Source organism: Leptodactylus fuscus, chromosome 1 (genome assembly GCF_031893055.1).
Source record: "Leptodactylus fuscus isolate aLepFus1 chromosome 1, aLepFus1.hap2, whole genome shotgun sequence".
In the NCBI taxonomy this organism is placed as follows: Eukaryota; Metazoa; Chordata; class Amphibia; order Anura; family Leptodactylidae; genus Leptodactylus; species Leptodactylus fuscus.
In genome coordinates, this window is record NC_134265.1 from 9,751,486 (window position 1) to 9,769,167 (window position 17,682).

Consider the following 17,682-nt stretch of genomic DNA (forward strand, 5'->3'; position numbering starts at 1 on the left):
ACAAGTTGAAAACGTGGGCCATGTGTGGACCGTGTTTGAGTCTGGCAAGCTCCAGATCAGCTACCAGGTTCCTGCCATTATCACTCAACAGAAACATGCCTGGCCCCAGGTGTAGCAGGGAAAAACACATTGCCATCTCAGCCAGGATGGCATGCCTGACCTCGGAGGCAGTGTGCTGTCTGTCCCCCAAGCTGATGAGTTTCAGCACATCCTGCTGACATCTCCCCACGCCAGTGTTACAGCGTTTGCCACTTGTAGCTGGGGTGGAGGTTGCAGCGTAGTAGGCTTTCAGTTAACTCCTGCCATGAATTTTGGGCTGGGAGTTTGCACCCCGGGCCCAGACTCCACTACATTCACCCTGCCTGTCATTAAAGATATCCTGCATCCCTGACTGCAGGCGCTTGTTGATTCGTTGGTGGGCAAGTGACCTTGCAACAAAGCGCAGAACTCTGGGCCCGAATTATGTTATGGTACACGTACAAGCGCAAGGCGGGGACAGCACAACAAGAGACGTTGTAACGGCTATGCCTGCCATAGAGAGGTGACCCAGCTGCCATCTGGTGACGGAAGGCCTGAGTATCCAGAAGCATAAACGCCTACATCTCCAGAGTGAGCAGTTTTTAGATGAGGCCCTTCAAGGCTTGGGCATGTGGTTGGGTTGCGCTGTACTTCTGCCTGCAATGAAACGCATGGGAGATGGGGAGTGACTGTGAAGAGGTGCATGATGGTGCAGGCGACAAGGCTGGATGGTGGTGAACTCCCTAAAATGTCAGAGACAGATATGTAGGTGTCCAGGCTGGTGGTCTGGCCTGCAGCACCAGCAGTGTAAACAGTGGAAGTGGCAGTGTCGGCAACGCCGGGCGACGATTGTCCTGTGTTCGCTCTCACCCACTGAGCCCAGGGCTTGTCTTCCAAATGATAGCGCACGCAAGAGGTGGTGAGATTGCTCTCTTCAGATCCTCTACTCATGTTAGACTTGCAAAGTGAGCAAACTGCACTAAATTTGTCATGTAACTGACATGTATATGATGGGTCTATCCATTGGCTGTTCATTTTGGTGAAAATCAGCCTGTCAGCACTGTCAGCTGATAGACAGCTGTACTTATCGGTGATGATTCCACCGGCTGCGCTGAAGATCCTTTCCGATAGCACACTGGCAGCAGAGAAGGACCTCCAAAGCAAACAGTGCACGTTCCAGCCACAAATCAAACTTGGAGACACAATGATTGTAGGGCGCAGGGGGATGGGAGAGGACAGAGCTGGGGTCGGCCAGGTATTCCCACAACATGCGCCTATACTTGTCCCTCCTGGTGACACTAGGCCCCTCAGTGGCGGTAGTTTGCGCAAGGGGTGCCATTAACGTGTCCCATACCTAGGAAAAATTCTTGAAACAGGGTAGAGTTTTGCATCTTTGCCCTTGCTGCCTCTGGACATCCCTTTGCCTGTAGCCACCGTATTTGCTGCTTAGCTTCTCTCCACATCTACACTGCTTTTGCACCTAGACATCACCCCAGTCCATGCCTCAGTTTGTATCCCCAGTTTTTGCTGCTTAGCTTGCGTCCACATCCACACTGCTTTTGCCCCTAGACATCACCCCTATCCATGCCTCTGCCTCTAGCCATAACTCTTCCACACATGGAAACTCATGGTGCATAAACTGAGGGAGATGACTTTGAGGAACCCTTGGGTTTTGTAGATGGAACTCCATCAAAGGTCTGTGCAGTTCACACACCCTGGTCAAGATATGGTATGTAGGGTTTCAGCGTGTGTGGACGACGGACAACAGCCGGTTTTCGGGCAGATGTAGGCCTTACTGGATTGTTTTGAGGATAGCAGCGGCTAGTGTAGATTTGCGAAAGTGGGTGTCCAAGCGCCGCACTTTCACCCTTAGCTCCGCTAATTTGGGGTATGATTTTAAAAACCATTGCACCACTACATTGAACACGTGGGCCAGGCATGGAACGTGTTGGAGGCTGGCAAGCTCCAGAGCCCTCCAACAAGACAAAAAAACCTGGCCCCAGGAGCAGTGGGGAAAAACAAATTGCCATCTCATCCAGAATGGCATCCCTGACCTCAGAGGCAGTGTGCTGTCTGTCCCCCAAGCTGATGAGCTTCAGTACGGCCTGCTGATGTCTCCTCACGCCAGTGCTGCAGCGTTTCCAGCTTGTAGCTGGGGACAATTTTAACGGCGGAGGAGGATGAGGGTGGTGTTTCAGCACTCCTGTCAGGAATAATGGGCAGGGAGAGAAGGCAGGCCGTCACAGTTTGCGACCCGGTCCCAGCCTCAACTACATTCAGCCAGTGTGAAAAGTGGAACTTTTTGCAAAGCGCAGAACTTAAGGCCCGCCTGATGTTACGGGACACACGCTGGTGCAAGGCTCAACTCACCCTAAGGGCCAAAAACACTGCTGATGAATTTTGTTCAGTTCAAAAGGACTCTGTGTTTACATTTGGCTCAGTCGCAGCTCCAGGACATGCCTTTGAAGGCAAGGTTTCCTTTAGTGGCTGCATCTCAGCAGGATGATGATGGTGAAGCTTGGTTAAATCTGGTGTCGGAAGGGAAAGTGGTTTCTGATCTACTCTACTCTACTCTGGGGCGTAAAGAAGGTTTCCAGGTATTTTCCCACTTTGATAGAGGTTTTTTTGAATGTGGAAAGTGTGTAGTTGTTAGGCTGTGATGTTGGGGTAATAGAGGGTCTTTGGTGTGTTAGATGCCCCCAGGCATGCTTCCACTACTGTAGTTGCATTCTAGAGGTGTTGGCATCATTTCCTGTGGTGTCATAGTGGACTTGGTGACCCTCATGAGACGGATTTGGGTTTCCCCCTTAACGAGTATATGTTCCCCATAGACTATAATGGGGTTCGAAACCCGTTTGAACAGTCAAAGCAAAGTGGCTGTTCGAATCGGATTTCGAACCTCGAACATTTGTGTTCACTCATCTCTACTCCCTACACCTTCTGCTAAGTTCTTTGAGGGGTGCAGTTTTTAAAATGGGGTCACTCCCTAGGGGAATCCACTTTTCTGGTAGCTTACAGGCTCTACAAACATGACATGGCATTCAGATACCAAACATCTGAATCTGCACTTCCAAAAGCCGCACCGCGCTGCTTCCCTTCTGCGCCCTGCTGTGTGCCCCACATGTATGACCTCACCAGTCATGCTCAGTATGGCCAAAACAGGACTTAGCCTCTGAGTGGCTCCAAAAAGTCTGAGCAGGGAAAAAGCTGGACTTAGACTCCAGTCACCTCACTGCATGAGGCCGAGGGCGAAAGTCGGATTAACCCGCAGGTGGTGTGCGCCGGGACGGAAACCTGCGACATCCGATCCTAACACCAGCACAGAGTACCTCCATCCTCTGCACCCCACCGGCTGCCAACACACATGCTCCAACCCCCCATGTCTCAGTACTGGTGTCTGATCTGGACTGGCCCGCTCTCCCTGCCTCCCCTGCCCAGGCTCAGATGGACTCAGGCTCCCCTGCTCCCATACCTCAGAGACAAGGAGCCCCTGCCTCCCGGCCAGCTCATCCTCCACAGGCTTCCCTGCTGCCTTGGCCTGCTTCAAGCTCCTCTCCCCTGCCTACACCAGGGGTGAATTCTTCTGTTGCTCCTCCTGGCAGTACCTCACTTGAACTAACTCCAGCTCAATGCCTTGCTGTATCAGACCCTGCCGGCTTTGTGGCCCCTCTGGGGGATGCCCACAGTGAGTTACACCACCTCAGTGCCACTATTAGCGTTATCCCGACTAAGGCAGACATGGAATCTTATGTGCTGAGGCTGGAACAATCCTACAAGACTGAGCTGGCCGCTGTTTCCTCTTCTGTGAAGCGCCTAGAACACCGTGTTCTGCGGTTGAGGCCTCATCCACTGCCACCTCTGCCACGTTGGACTCTAAATTGGATGTTGGAAACTAAGCAGTCTTGCAGACTCATGCCCATCAGCTGCAACGCCTTTCTGATGCTATACACGACTTGGAGAACTGTAATAGGTGCAACAATATACGGATCCAGGGTCTCCCAGAATCATTCGATCCGAAGCGTCTAGATGAGACCCTCTGCTCTATCTTCAATTCTTTGCTGCGTGTTCCACTGGACTCTCCCCTGGAGTTAGACCGTGCCCACAGGGCTCTGGGCCCTCGTACCTTGGACCCCGACAGCCCGAAGGATGTTATCTGTTGAGTTCACCACTACCAGCTTAAGGAGCAAATAATGCGTAAAGCCAGAGTCTCTGACCAGGTGCTCTTCCAGGCTCATCCGCTGCAGCTTATGCCTGATCTCTCCCACCTCACTCTGGCCAAGCGGAGGGCACTGAAGCCTCTCCTGGAAGTTTTGGTGCACAAAAATATTGCCTACTCCTGGGGTTTCCCATTTTGCTTGCAGATTCGGAGGGAGGGCCGTATTCTCTCTCTGCATCATCCTGATGAAATCCATGCCTTCATGTTGGCCCTCGGTCTCCCTCCGGTGGACATTGCTAGTTGGCCTGCACCTGGTGGCGCCCCTGCTGCTTATCTGCCTCTGGGCCCCAGAAGGAGATCTAGACCTCGCCAACGCCCACGGACCCGGGCTTCTGATGCCACCCTAAGTTGTACATGCTGTGACCAGTGTCTCATTTCTCGTTATTTTTGCACTTTGAATATTTCTACTGTTTCTTACTTAGTTTCTCTATGCCCGGTCGGCCATTTATGTCCTTTGCTGTCTGGTACCCGTCTCTGTATGGTGCGGGACCTTCAGGGAGAGCCACGACACTCGTGCACGGTTTCACTCCCTCCGGGGTCCTCGCGTTGACTTTCAATGTGATTTTTGGGTGAATTAGTCACATTTCCCTAATTTTTATAGGGAAGAATTTTCCTCCCCCCACCTTGTGGTGTTTGTTTCTTTTTGATTGTTGTCTTTTCTCTCTTTAGTTCTACCCCTCCCCTCTTGTTTCTAGTCCTCTCTGTGTTTTTCCCCCTACTCCCTTCTTTGAGGTCGCTGTGTGATGGCTTCTGTTACGCTGTGACCTCTTAATGCTAGGGGCCTCAACACCCCACAGAAGAGAAACAAGATCCTTTATTTATCTTTTAAGTCTCACTCTCATATTTTGATTTTACAGGAAACGCATTAACGAAAGGACCATGTCCCCACTACCCGTAACCATTACTACCCAATGTGGTTCAATAGCGCCAACCGGCTTGCAAAGATGAATGGGGTTTCTATCGCCCTTCATCGTTCCCTTCAGTATGAGGTACTGGGTTCGGTTATCGATCCGGAGGGCAGGTATGTTTTCCTGAAACTACGTATTGGCAGCTCAATTGTGACAGTTGCAGGGTGTTATCTTCCCAATCAGCAGCAGATGGTTTATTGTAGGTCTCTGCTAAACAAGCTGTCAGACTTCTGTGAGGGTGTGGTGGTCCTGGGGGGCGACTTTAATTTTGTTTTAGACCCATCAGTTGATTCCTCCCCCACGGCGTACCCCTAGCGCTCCCGCGCAGCTCCGTAAACTTAAAGCTTTGTTACACACTCTCCGCCTAGTATATATTTGCAGGATCCTCAACCCTCAGGGTTGGGACTACACATACCATTCCCCTGCCCATGGCTCTTACGGCCGACTTGACTTTTTTCTGGTCAGTCATCATGCCCTCTCTTGGTCCCTCATGGCTCGTATAGGGTCTGTCCTATAGTCATGCCCCTGTCTTCGTTTCCTTTTTGGTCCCTGGGCTTACTCACCGTGCTTTCATCTGGCGCCTTAATGACGCCCTCCTCAAAGATGCCTCTTGCCACGCTGATGTCCTGGCTACCATTGTGGGCTTTAAGCTTGCTCATGCACATGACTCCACTCCCCTTCCAACGCGTTGGGAGGCTCTCAAGTGTGTCTTATGCAGAATCTTTATCAAACATGGCTCCCAGCTAAAGAAGGAGTGGTCGGCATGGATCACTGCCCGTCTGGCGAAAACCCTCTGTCTAGAAACCTCTCATAAACAGACTTCCACCGTCTCCACTTTTATTGAGCTTCTCAACACGCGGGAGGAATTATGTGCCTTTTTGGATGAAATTTACATAGTGAGTCGCGACCGGCAACGTAAACATTACTATGAGTTTATGAAAAGTAACAAGGTCCAGCACGAACGATCAGCCATCCATGTATCATAAAACGTAGCTTTTATTTTACATAATAAAACTTCATGTGCAGCAGTAGGGGTTACAAGAGCCTACATGTTTCGGGGTTGCCCCCTTACTCATGGCATATGGATGCGTGTTAAGCTGCAGTCTTTTAAACAATAAAAGAAACACAAGTAAAAACAAAGCCCCTCCCGTCTGCACAGAAACAGAAACTGATTAATTAAGCATCAAGTGTGGTGTGGTGCTGGAGAGACAGAGGGAAAAGAAGACATAATATGGAGTCATCATTTTGGAATGGTGCATTGAAGTGTAGCATATCAAGTGTAGCATTCCAATTTTCATAATACCACCATTGATTTTTTGGATGTTACATTATATGGGAATACGGACACTAATACAGTCACTACCAAACTACACAGGAAACAGCATGCAGGTAACACAATCCTGCATGCACGGAGTAACCATCCCCAACATACCTGTAAAGCAATCCCAGTGGGAGAGCTAACCAGGATAAAAAGGATCTGCTCATATCCCAATGATTACAACTATTATGCCAATACCTCATGCCAAAGACTAAGGCAAAGGGGATATCCCACTTGGAATTTAAAAAGAGCCAAAGACATAGTCGCCAAAAAGAAGCGATCAGACCTATTGTCCACTAAAACATCCAAGAACGACAATAAACAAAAGGAAGTGTATTTTTCTACTGATTACAGTGACAATTACAAACACATAGTCAACATCATAAAGAGTAACTTACATATTTTACATCAAGACAACATCTTGGAGGACATCCTAAGTGGAGGATGCAATTTTATTGCCAGGAGGGGGATGTCCCTAGGCAATCTTGTGTCCCCCAGTTATTTCAGAAACAGAACACCAACTGTAAACACCTTCCTCACAAACTCTGATACCACAGGTTATCGCTGTGGACAGAACAGATGTAATATCTGCAAATTCATCCAAAAAACTAAGAATTTTACTAATACGCAATAAAAACCTTCAAGATTAAAACTTTCATTAACTGCAATACTGACCACATCGTATACATCATTTCTTGCGAGGCATGTAAAATCTATTATGTAGGCTGTACCACCAGAAAACTAAAAGTACGCTTATCCGAGCATCTTTATCACAGCAGCAATCTGGACATCTTGCATTGCTCGGGAGCATCCAAACACTTTCGAGAAATACATGGAGGGAATACCACTTATTTTAGAGCATACGGCATTGAAATGGTCAGTAAACCCATTAGGGGGGGGGAATTGGCAGAAGAAACTTTTGCGCAGGGAAGCGTATTGGATTTTTATGCTTAAAACCAGATTTCCATACGGCATGAATTTTCGCAATGATATAGCTTTTATATACTGAAACAATCCCTGCGCAGATACATATGCACACAATTATCATTTTTTTTTCCCTCTCATTAATTTCATTGCTCCATTTCTATGCATGACATATAAACAATTCCTCCACATTTACCCATTTATACTTATCTTTAGGGTTTTTTTTTTTTTTTTTTTCTGATATGCTACACTTCAATGCACCATTCCAAAATGATGACTTCATATTATGTCTTCTTTTTCCCTCTGTCTCTCCAGCACCACACTTGATGCTTAATTAATCAGTTTCTGTTTCTGTGCAGACGGGAGGGGCTTTGTTTTTACTTGTGTTTCTTTTATTTTTTAAAAGACTGCAGCTTAACACGCATCCATATGCCATGAGTAAAGGGGCAACCCGAAACATGTAGGCTCTTGTAACCCCTACTGCTGCACATGAAGTTTTTTTATATGTAAAATAAAAGCTACGTTTTATGATACATGGATGGCTGATCGTTCGTGCTGGAACATTAACTTGTTCCTGTCTCTGCCGGGAGAGATCTCCAAGCACCGATCGCATTGCATCCATTAACCTACGTTATACCAGCTACGGGATCAAGTGAGTGGATTTGTACTTAACCTTTTGTTACCTTTTTACTACGGATTTGGGCTGTTGCATTTATTTTTTGTTTGGGACTTATTACTATGAGTTTGTCAACAAATGTAGCCGCTCACTCACCAAACGTCTCCACCCCCAGGTAGCCAGAACATACATTCCCCACATCAAAGACAGTTCCGGCCACTCCCTCCATAACTCCACAGACATTGTACATTTCTGAACGCAGTGCCATTGTGGACCCGGACTTGGCTTTGCTCAGGATTCGCGATTATGTACGGAAAACAGCCCTCCCTACCATCTCGCACTTAGATAGGGTAGCTCTGGATTGCCCCTTTATGGAGGAGGAATTGTCCCTCGCAATCCAGGCTGCCCCTTCAGGTAAATCACCCGGTCCCGACAGCGCCACGCCTCGCTTTTATAAGTTGTGTAGGGATTAGGTGTCCCCCTTATTGCTTAGAGTTTTTAATAGCCTAGGCGAGGATACCCCCTTTACTCGCCAGTCTCTCTCCGCCCTGGTGACTGTTATCCCTAAACCGGGTAGAGATCTCACTAACTGCTCCAACTTCTGCTCGATTTCCCTCCTTAATGTGTACAATAGGCTTTATGCCAAAATGTTAGCAAATCGTCTCTCGCCCCTCATGCCCCACCTTGTCCAGACAGACCAAGTAGGCTTTATTCCTGACCGGGAAGCCCGGGAGAATTTGTAAAACTCTCCTAGTAATGAATGCTGCCCGTTCCCGCGACTACCCCCTCTGTCTTTTATCGGTCGATGCGGAGAAGGCATTTGACCGGGTCCACTGGGGTTTCCTTAGGGCCTCTTTGGAAAAGGTAAGAGTTGGCCCGGTCTTGCTTCATAGGGTGCTGTCACTTTACGGGGACTCTTCGGCTAGGGTGCGTGCAAATGGTGTCATATCCAAGCCCTTCCTGGTCCGCAATGGCACTCGCCAGGGGTGCCCCCTCTCTCCCATCCTGTATGCTCTTGTGATGGAGCACTTGGCGGTAGCAATAAGCACTCGTCCGGACATAGCGGGGTTCACGGTGAGAACCACTCAGGTTAAAGCTGATCTTTACGCTGACGACCTCCTACTGTACGTTGCCCAACCTCGTCTTTCTTTTCCGGCAATTTCACACGAATTCCGCCGTTTTGGCAAAGTATCAATCTTTAAAGTGAATTTAACTAAGAGTGAGGTCCTTAACGTCTCTTTGCCTTCCTCGGAAGTTGCGTTTCTGTCCGCCCAGTTCCCCTTTCGTTGGCAGCCCCCGGCCATCAAGTACCTGGGGATCCACATTTCTACTAATCCTAAGGACTTGGTGGACCTAAATTATTCTGTCCTTTTGGAGAAAACTACCTCTGACTTGAGTTCCTATGGCTCCCTCGGACTCTCGTGGTTTGGGCGTATTAACGTACTGAAAATGGACATCATCCCCAGATTTCTCTACCTTTAACAGGCGCTCCTGATCCCTGTCCCTGGGCATTTTTTCTCCTCCCTCAAGTCCCTCTTTTTTCGTCTGGGGGGTGTACCCGTAGCAGGCTCCATTTCAGAACCGGCCTACTAGACCCACTTCTTTATTACCGCGCGGCGGTCCTTCATCATCTTCTGGATTGGCGTTATAGAGGTCACGACAAACAGTGGATCCACATGGAGGCGAAGCTCACCTCTTCCCACCTCCCCTGGTTGCCCTCGCACCATGGTCCTGCCTCGGTTCGCTCCTCACAATTGGCTTCACACTTCTTGTTGGTCTGGGATAGTCTCTGTAAATCGTCCGCTTTAGCTAAGCTCCCAGGTCCCTTAAGCCCCCTATTTTGAAACCCCATGTTTCCACCATATGTCTCTGCCTGTCGTTTCTTGGGTTGGTCAGCCTGACGATGTCCGCATGAGTTCGCTCTCCGGCCAATCCTCTTCCCGACCTCCTTTCGATCAATTGAAAGCTGCCTGCCCAGATTTCCCCCTCTCTTGGTTGGAATATCATTAGTTAACCACCTTCTGGAGCAAGTTCTCTATGCAGTCTCTGCTTTCCCCTGCTCTAATGGCTTTAGAGAGTTTGCTGGGGCAGGCTGAGGCTCCTCCTCATGCCCTCTCCCTTGTTTATGACGTCTTATTGAAAGCCACCACCCAGGGCCCTCCCCCCTATGTTAGATCTTGGAAGTCCGATTTGGGGACTCGCCTTTCTGCTGCTGCTTGGGATCGCTGCTTCCTCCTTTCGCACAAACTGCCCTTACCCTATAGTGCTCAGGAGAAAAATTTTAAAATACTCTCCCGGTGCTACCGCTGCCCGACCCTCCTCCATAAATTTTATCCTATGGTCTCCGACCTGTGTTGGCGCTGTGGCTCTGCAGAGGGTACTCTTTTCCATGTTTGGTGGGACTGCGGGGAGATTCAACCCTTCTGGTTAGCTGTGTTCTCCCTGTACGGAAAGGTTACGGGTCGCCCTCCAACCTCTTCCCTGCAGGTAGCTCTTCCTTCCCTTATCCCTGGTAAACTTTCAAAGGTGAAGGGCAATCTTCTGCGCCACTTCCTCACGGCCGCCAGGACGGTTATCCCTCGCCACTGACGAAGCTCCACTCCTCCCTCTCTTCTGGAATGGCTGCAGGAGTTTCTCCTTATTCGCAGAATAGAGAGCCTCGGGGCTGGGGGACTCACCTGATCCTTCGACGTTTGAAGCCCTCTGGCGGCCGTAGGTAGTGTTTCAGGAGTTGTCGGAGTTCTCCTCCTTATTTGGCTGATTTCCTCTTCACATGGTCTAGGATCCTTAGGGCCTGACCCCCATTTTTTTTTTGGTCTTGTTCAGGACCTCTTTCCCCCTCTCCTGTACTTGTCGTTTGTCCTGTCTTCCCCCCCCCCTTTTGTTTCTTATGTATGTGTTTGCTGCTGTCTGTCCCCACCTCATTCAACATCTGTTTGAGGCTAGCCCCTGTCTTCTTCTTTGAGTTTTTGTTTCAGTTTTATGTGCACACCCTACCCGACCAGGAGTTTCCACTGGACATGTGCCGTTTGTTGTGGCCCTGCGAGGCCTTCACATCCGCTCCTGGGCTGTATTATCCTTTCCCCTGTTGTTTTGCATTTGATCTTGTATGTTAATTCCTTTTTTGATAAACTTTTTCAATAATAATTGATTACACCTAATGAAATTGCTGCCCAAAGTCCCTAACTGTTCTCTTTGATTTGAGGACAGGTATTGAGTCACGTTGCAGGTTAGGGCCACATATGGGATATTTCTACAAACTGCAGAATCAGAGAAATAAATATTATGGTATGATTTGCTGTTAACCCCTTCTATGTTACAGAAAAATGTGGTTTGAAATGGAAAATGTGCATAAAAAAGTGACATTTGGAAATTTCACCTCCATGTTGCATTAATTCCTGTGGAACAACTAAAGGGTTAATAAAGTTCCTGTATACAATTTTGAATAGTTTGTAGACTATAGCTTAAAAAATGGGGTCTATTATATAGGCCGCACAAAGTTACCTCATAGCTAACTAGGTCCCTACAAAACAAAATTTTGAAATTTCCTTGGAAATCTGACAATTTGCTATTAAATTTAGAAGCCTTCTAACTCCCGAGAAAAGTAAAAGGACAGTCGATATAAAGTAGACATATTGGAAATGATAAGCAGGAAGAATTATGTGTGATATGACCACCAACATAAAGTTCAAGGTGTCACAAAAAAAAATATCTTGGAATCACCTGGATAAATGCATTATGAAGCTATGCCCATATAAAGTAAAATGTCATATTTGAAAAATAGGGTCTGAGCCTTAAGGCCCAAACTGCCCTGCATCCTTAAGGGGTTAAATAAATAATTTAACCTAAAAAAAAACCCTGTGACTAAGTTCCTTGTTAATACCTTTATTACATTGTTAATAAGGGGGGTCAATAACTTCAGGTTGAAAATACACTTACAATCCACTATTCCCCTGTGTGAATTCTCAGATGTTTAACAAGAAATGATTTCTTAATAAAGCATTTTCCACATTCTGAACATGGATATGGCTTCTCCCCTGTGTGAGTTTTTTGATGATCAACAAGATTTGTTTTATTAGTAAAACATTTCCCACATTCTAAACATGGATATGGCTTCTCCCCTGTGTGAGTTCTTTGATGTTCAACAAGATTTGATTTATAAGTAAAACATTTCCCACATTCTAGGCATAAATGTGGCTTCTCCCCTGTGTGAATTTTTTGATGCTTAACAAGGTCGGATTTAGAGAAAAAACATTTCCCACATTCTGGGCATGAATATGGCTTCTCCCCTGTGTGAATCTTTTGATGTTCAACAAGATTTGATTTATAAGTAAAACATTTCCCACATTCTAGGCATAAATGTGGCTTCTCCCCTGTGTGAATTTTTTTATGCTTAACAAGGATGGATATAGAGCTAAAACATTTCCCACATTCTGGACATGAATGTGGCTTCTCCCCTGTGTGAATATTTTGATGCTTAACAAGGTCGGATTTATAGGTAAAACATTTCCCACATTCTGAGCATGAATATGGCTTCTCCCCTGTGTGAGTTCTTAGATGTACAGCAAGATTTGATTTATAAGCAAAACATTTCCCACATTCTGGGCATGAATACGGCTTCTCTCCTGTGTGAATCTTTTGATGTTCAACAAGATTTGATTTCTGAGCAAAACATTTCCCACAATCTGGGCATGAGTATGGCGTCTCTCCTGTGTGAACCTTTTGATGTCTAACAAGATATGCCTTAGAAGTAAAACATTTCCCACATTCTGGGCATGAATATGGCTTCTCTCCTGTGTGAACCTTTTGATGTCTAACAAGATATGCCTTAGAAGTAAAACCTTTCCCACATTCTGGGCATGAATATGGCTTCTCTCCTGTGTAGATTCTCTGATGTAAAACATCCCATCCCGACTGTAATAAATTAGGAGAAAGATCTTTCATCTGAAGGGCTAAGGGTATATCTGGAGTAATGACATGTTCTTCATATGGATCTTGAGTGATACCATGATCCTCTACTATATAATCTGTGGATATCAGATGTCCCTCTGAGCTTCTGGTACAGTCATCTGACAAGAAGAAAACTGATATTACTATTATTGAATAACATAACCTTACAAGTATATTCCCCACTGAGCTGCCTCTGCCTGAGACGCTTCAGACCGTGTGAAGAAGTGAAGTCAGTGGCACAGGCAGCAAACAACGGCAGCGCGGCCTACTTCATTAGTATTCACTGTGCGGAGACGGAGGTCAGTGATAGTGAATAGTAATGAAGCGGGGCAGGAGACGCCACCACTGCTCTAGGTTACTGTAGAGGTGAACACAATCCATGGCTGCTTAAATATGGCCACTTATGTGGAATAATACTGTAGGATGCCATAAATCTTACTGTATTACACCCCATACACACAATAGAATCCAAACCACATCTGCTGGATTTCCCAGCCTGAACTCACCGCGGATCTGCTGTCCCATACAGTATGTAGTAGGGTCTGTGGAGTCACAAGGAAGCAGGGACTCCTAGCATCATAGATCACTAAGATACGGGGAGACCTGGTGTGTGGACAGAGTTCGGGCTGGGAAATGTGACTGATGTACAGACCAGATTTTCTAGTCCGGATTCCATAGTGTGATTGGGGTCTAAGGTGAGGTTTACACAGTGATATTTGTAGAAGCTAGAAATGAGCGAGTAGTACTCAATCGAGTAGGTATTCTATAGAATACTACGGTATTCGAAATACTTGTACTCGATTGAGTACCACTCGCTGTTCGAATGTAAAAGTTCGATGCAGAACCATCATTGATTGGCTGAATGTTATACAGTCGGCCAATCAATGCTGGTTCTTCTCCTACCTTTAGAAGTCTTCTCTGTGCAGCTTCCCCGCGGCATCTTCCGGCTCTTCATTCACGCTGCCAGGCATCAGGCCTGGGCAGAGCCGACTGCCCATGTCCGCTTGTAGTGCGGGCATGCTCAGTCAGCTCTGCCCAGGCCCGATGCCTGGCAGAGTGAATGAAGAGCCGGGGGACGCTGCAAGGGGAAGCTGCACAGAGGATCCAGCCCGACCCTCACTTGTGGACTTGGTAAGTATAATTTGATCGAACTTTGCCTACCCCCTGAAACGAGCATTTTCCCCCCATAGACTATAAAAGGGTTCGATATTCGATTCAAGTAGTTGAATATTGAGGGGCTACTCGAAACGAATATCGAACCTCGGACATTTTACTGTTCGCTCATCTCTAGTAGAAGCTGCTTCAGGAAATCAGAAGAAAAATTTTTCCGCGTTACCAAATCAGCCCCCGAATCTCCATCAGATTCCTTACTGGCCAGGTGGGATTTTCCACCTCCCATTTATTTCCATAGAGCTCTGAGGTGGAATCTGCCTGAAGAACGAGCAGGAGGATTATTTTTCCTCTACCTGAAATAATCTGCTATATAATTCTGGTAAATTCTTTCCCTTCACGAGGACTGACAGCCGGTGAAGAAGAAATTTGCCTCGTTCACATCGATGTCAAGTCCATATTCCTGCTGTCCGTTCTATTCTATACTACATTTATTACCCCCTATAGCGGTATCACATTTATATTCATGTATTATTAGTATTTTACCTGAATCGGGGAACAACAAATAGTCTAAACAATGTCTGAATAGAATCAGTGACCCTTCTGTGCTTTATATAGTGGTGACTCCTCACCTGGGCGGGTCCCTGTAGGAATGTCCTCCTCACACTCCTCATCACTCACATAGGGCTCTTCCTTTATTATCACAGATATAACATTAATGTCGCTCAGATCTTTATCCTGATGGAAAATCTGTGAAACAAATAATGAAAAAGTCACCGGACAAATGGGGAAGTCACAGAGAATGTTCTAGATCATTAATCCGCATGAAGATGAAAGATGTCCTGACAGTAGCTGCAGGTCTGTGAGAAGCCGGATAAACATATTAGATGGTGGCTCAATGACACCGCCCATGTATATAACCATATAATACTGCTGGATACAACAAGACTGACCACAAGGACTTCACAGCCCGTCTACACATCATAGGGAATATCTCCATCTACCTGATCATCCTGTGGAAGAAGAGGACTGGGACATCTCTCCGGTGTTGTCCTCTTACTGGATCTACCTGTAGGAAACACAGACAGGGACTGAATTCATTCTGGACATACAAATAATGGAAGTCCATGTGTATATAGTCATGTCTATTACCTGCTGATGTGAGGGGCTGCTGGTCCTCCATCATCACCTCCTTGTACAGATCCTTGTGTCCTTCTAAATGCTCCCACTCCTCCATGGAGAAATAGACAGCGACATCCTGACACCTTATAGGAACCTGAGAACACAATGATACAGTCATCACCCCGACCCCTCCAGTTACTGTATAATGTCCCAGCATTCCCAGCAGTGTCACCTCTCCAGTCAGCAGATCCAGCATCTTGTTAGTGAGTTCTAGGATCTTCTGTTCATTGATCTCCTCCTGTATCAGGGCGTGAGGTGGAGGGCCCGGGATTGGGCTCAGGTTTTCTCCACATCCTTCATACACAGGAGCCTGACAGCGCCCACTAGAGGTCTTCTTCACTACTATGTAATCCTGGTTACGGGGAGACACATTAATAAATCTCACTACATACATGTCCAGAGTCCATCACCTCTCCAGTCATATCATCTGTTATTACTATAAATAAGAATGATGTCATGATGACATCATCAGAATCTCTCACCTCTCCAGTAAGCTGGTAGATGATCTCTAGGGTGAGATTTAATAGACTTTCCGCGATCTTGTTTCTGTCTCTTTCCATCCTTGATGGATCAATCAGGAATATTCTCTTATATAGAAGATACTGAGAGGATTCTATATTGTAGGAACCTGAATGGAGAGAAGATGAGACAATGTAATCACTACACGGAATCCCATGGAATAAATAGAAGAGTTGAGTCCCATTATTATCACCACCTCCTACTTCTGACGTCGGCAGCGTGTAGCTCAGGAAGGAAGTGACTTGTTGTGGGCCGGCTTGGTGGGTATATAAGGTGTGTGATAGGCTGAACAGAATCTCATTGTTGTCTCGGGTAAAGGGGGCAATTTATTAGAGTTGCACAAGGGATGATTATTGGCTGTCGGGCCAAGGGTGACAGTATTTCTCCAACAGCGCAGGTTGTGAACTGTTCGCGCGCTGCTTTGGTGAAAGTGTATTGAGAATGGAAAAATGGCACCATTAGGAATAACCAAAAAGGAAACTGTGGAGAATCACGTGCCATTGATGTGAAAGTTGAACCTCACTATGAAGGTGTGCGAGTACAGATTTACACCCTACAGTGGAGCAGCTCAGCGTGAAAATGAATCGGGGCTCCCAGATGTGTCTAAAATAACAGTTCAGTGAACCCTAATGTGTATTGAGTTTTGATTGTTCCTATGCTCAAAAAAAGGCTTCACTTTACACGGCCATATTGGAATTGGACCACCACTGATTGGCTAAGGGTTGCCTTCTCTGAGGAGTCCTGTTTTCTGCTTCATGGAATGGACGTCGGCAAGTCAGATCAAACATCAGAGAACAAACACCTGCAACCAGTGCTGGAAGAAGACAAGCTGGTGACGGTAGTGTTATAGTCTGGGGAATTTTTTCACACCGTTCTCTGGGCCCGCTCATCTATATGGAAGGAAATCTGAACAAATTTGGGTATGAATCCATCCTTGCAGATCACGTACACCCATACATGCTTTTTGTCTTCTCTCAAGTGGAATCCTCCTGCAAAATAACATCTTGAAATGCCCAACAGTGGTTGGAAGAGAATGATCAAGACGTCCCAGTACTTTCATGACTTCCTTATTTTCTAGACTTGTACCTGACTGAGCATCTGTTGGGCCATCTTGTCCGTTGTGTTCATTCCATGGATCCTCCCCGTGCACCCTCCAGTAAATGTGGGGTGCACTGCAGTCAGCATGGCTCCAGATACCTGAGACAACCTACTGGTCACTCACAGTCCATCAATCTGCTGTCTGGGCTTCACACGGTAGTTACTCTAGCTGTCTACAATTGCCGTCGTACTACTCCTCCCAGCAGGCTCCATCCCCTGCACCAATATTTCAAGACCTGCAACAACCTTGGCAACGAGATGTCTGCTGAAACCTCTCACCGCAACATTTCATCGTAAACTACTTCCATACTGCTGGCTATTTCCTTTGGAATTTCAGTTTCTGTAAATGGAAGACGCTCTACAGCGAGATGGTCATCATATATGTCATGGCTATGTGAGGATCTTCACATTGGATACTTACCCGACTTCAGCGCTCGCGACCGAATCTCTCGACTTACATTCTCCACCGTGACCTAAACTATACATACACCTAATGCTCAAAGAGCGACACACCGGCTTCATAAAGCTCCAGCAGAAGACACCGGAAATTCTTATATTCTACATAATGTCACCTATTCTGAGGTTTACTACCGCCTGTCCCTCTTTGTTTTTTCTCAGCCCATGTCATACAAGGTGTGAGGTGACAGAGGTGGATTCACGCCATGAAGTGACCCTGCACGCCATGAAGTGATCTAATTCTAGTAATCTCTTAGGATCAGCCACTTCCTTTACTTAGACTAATAGTGGCTTCTGGTTTTGCACTTCTACTGATGTACCGGATTCCTTTTCATGTTGTTACCCCAATTTTTATTGTATACCCCCA

General features: G+C 46.7%; 2 protein-coding genes across 2 annotated transcripts in view; both read right to left on the reverse strand.

The window, feature by feature from the left end:
* The window catches only part of LOC142191151 (uncharacterized), a 1,229,165-nt gene extending 1,213,104 nt beyond the window's left edge, over window positions 1-16,061 (reverse strand). Inside the window, 5 exon segments of the mRNA XM_075262334.1 lie at window positions 10,675-10,684; window positions 15,041-15,129; window positions 15,213-15,336; window positions 15,415-15,594; window positions 15,725-16,061. Of these exon segments, the coding sequence (XP_075118435.1) occupies window positions 10,675-10,684; window positions 15,041-15,129; window positions 15,213-15,336; window positions 15,415-15,594; window positions 15,725-15,802 (481 nt within the window). The 5' untranslated portion in view covers window positions 15,803-16,061.
* On the reverse strand, window positions 11,916-14,770 carry LOC142190345 (uncharacterized). Its single transcript, XM_075262287.1, has 2 exons — window positions 14,693-14,770; window positions 11,916-13,069 (listed from the first exon to the last, which is right to left on the reverse strand). Exon 2 carries the CDS (start codon window positions 12,942-12,944, stop codon window positions 11,946-11,948), a length of 999 nt encoding a protein of 332 aa, XP_075118388.1. The 5' UTR covers window positions 12,945-13,069; window positions 14,693-14,770; the 3' UTR covers window positions 11,916-11,945.
* Window positions 16,062-17,682: the final 1,621 nt, after the last annotated feature.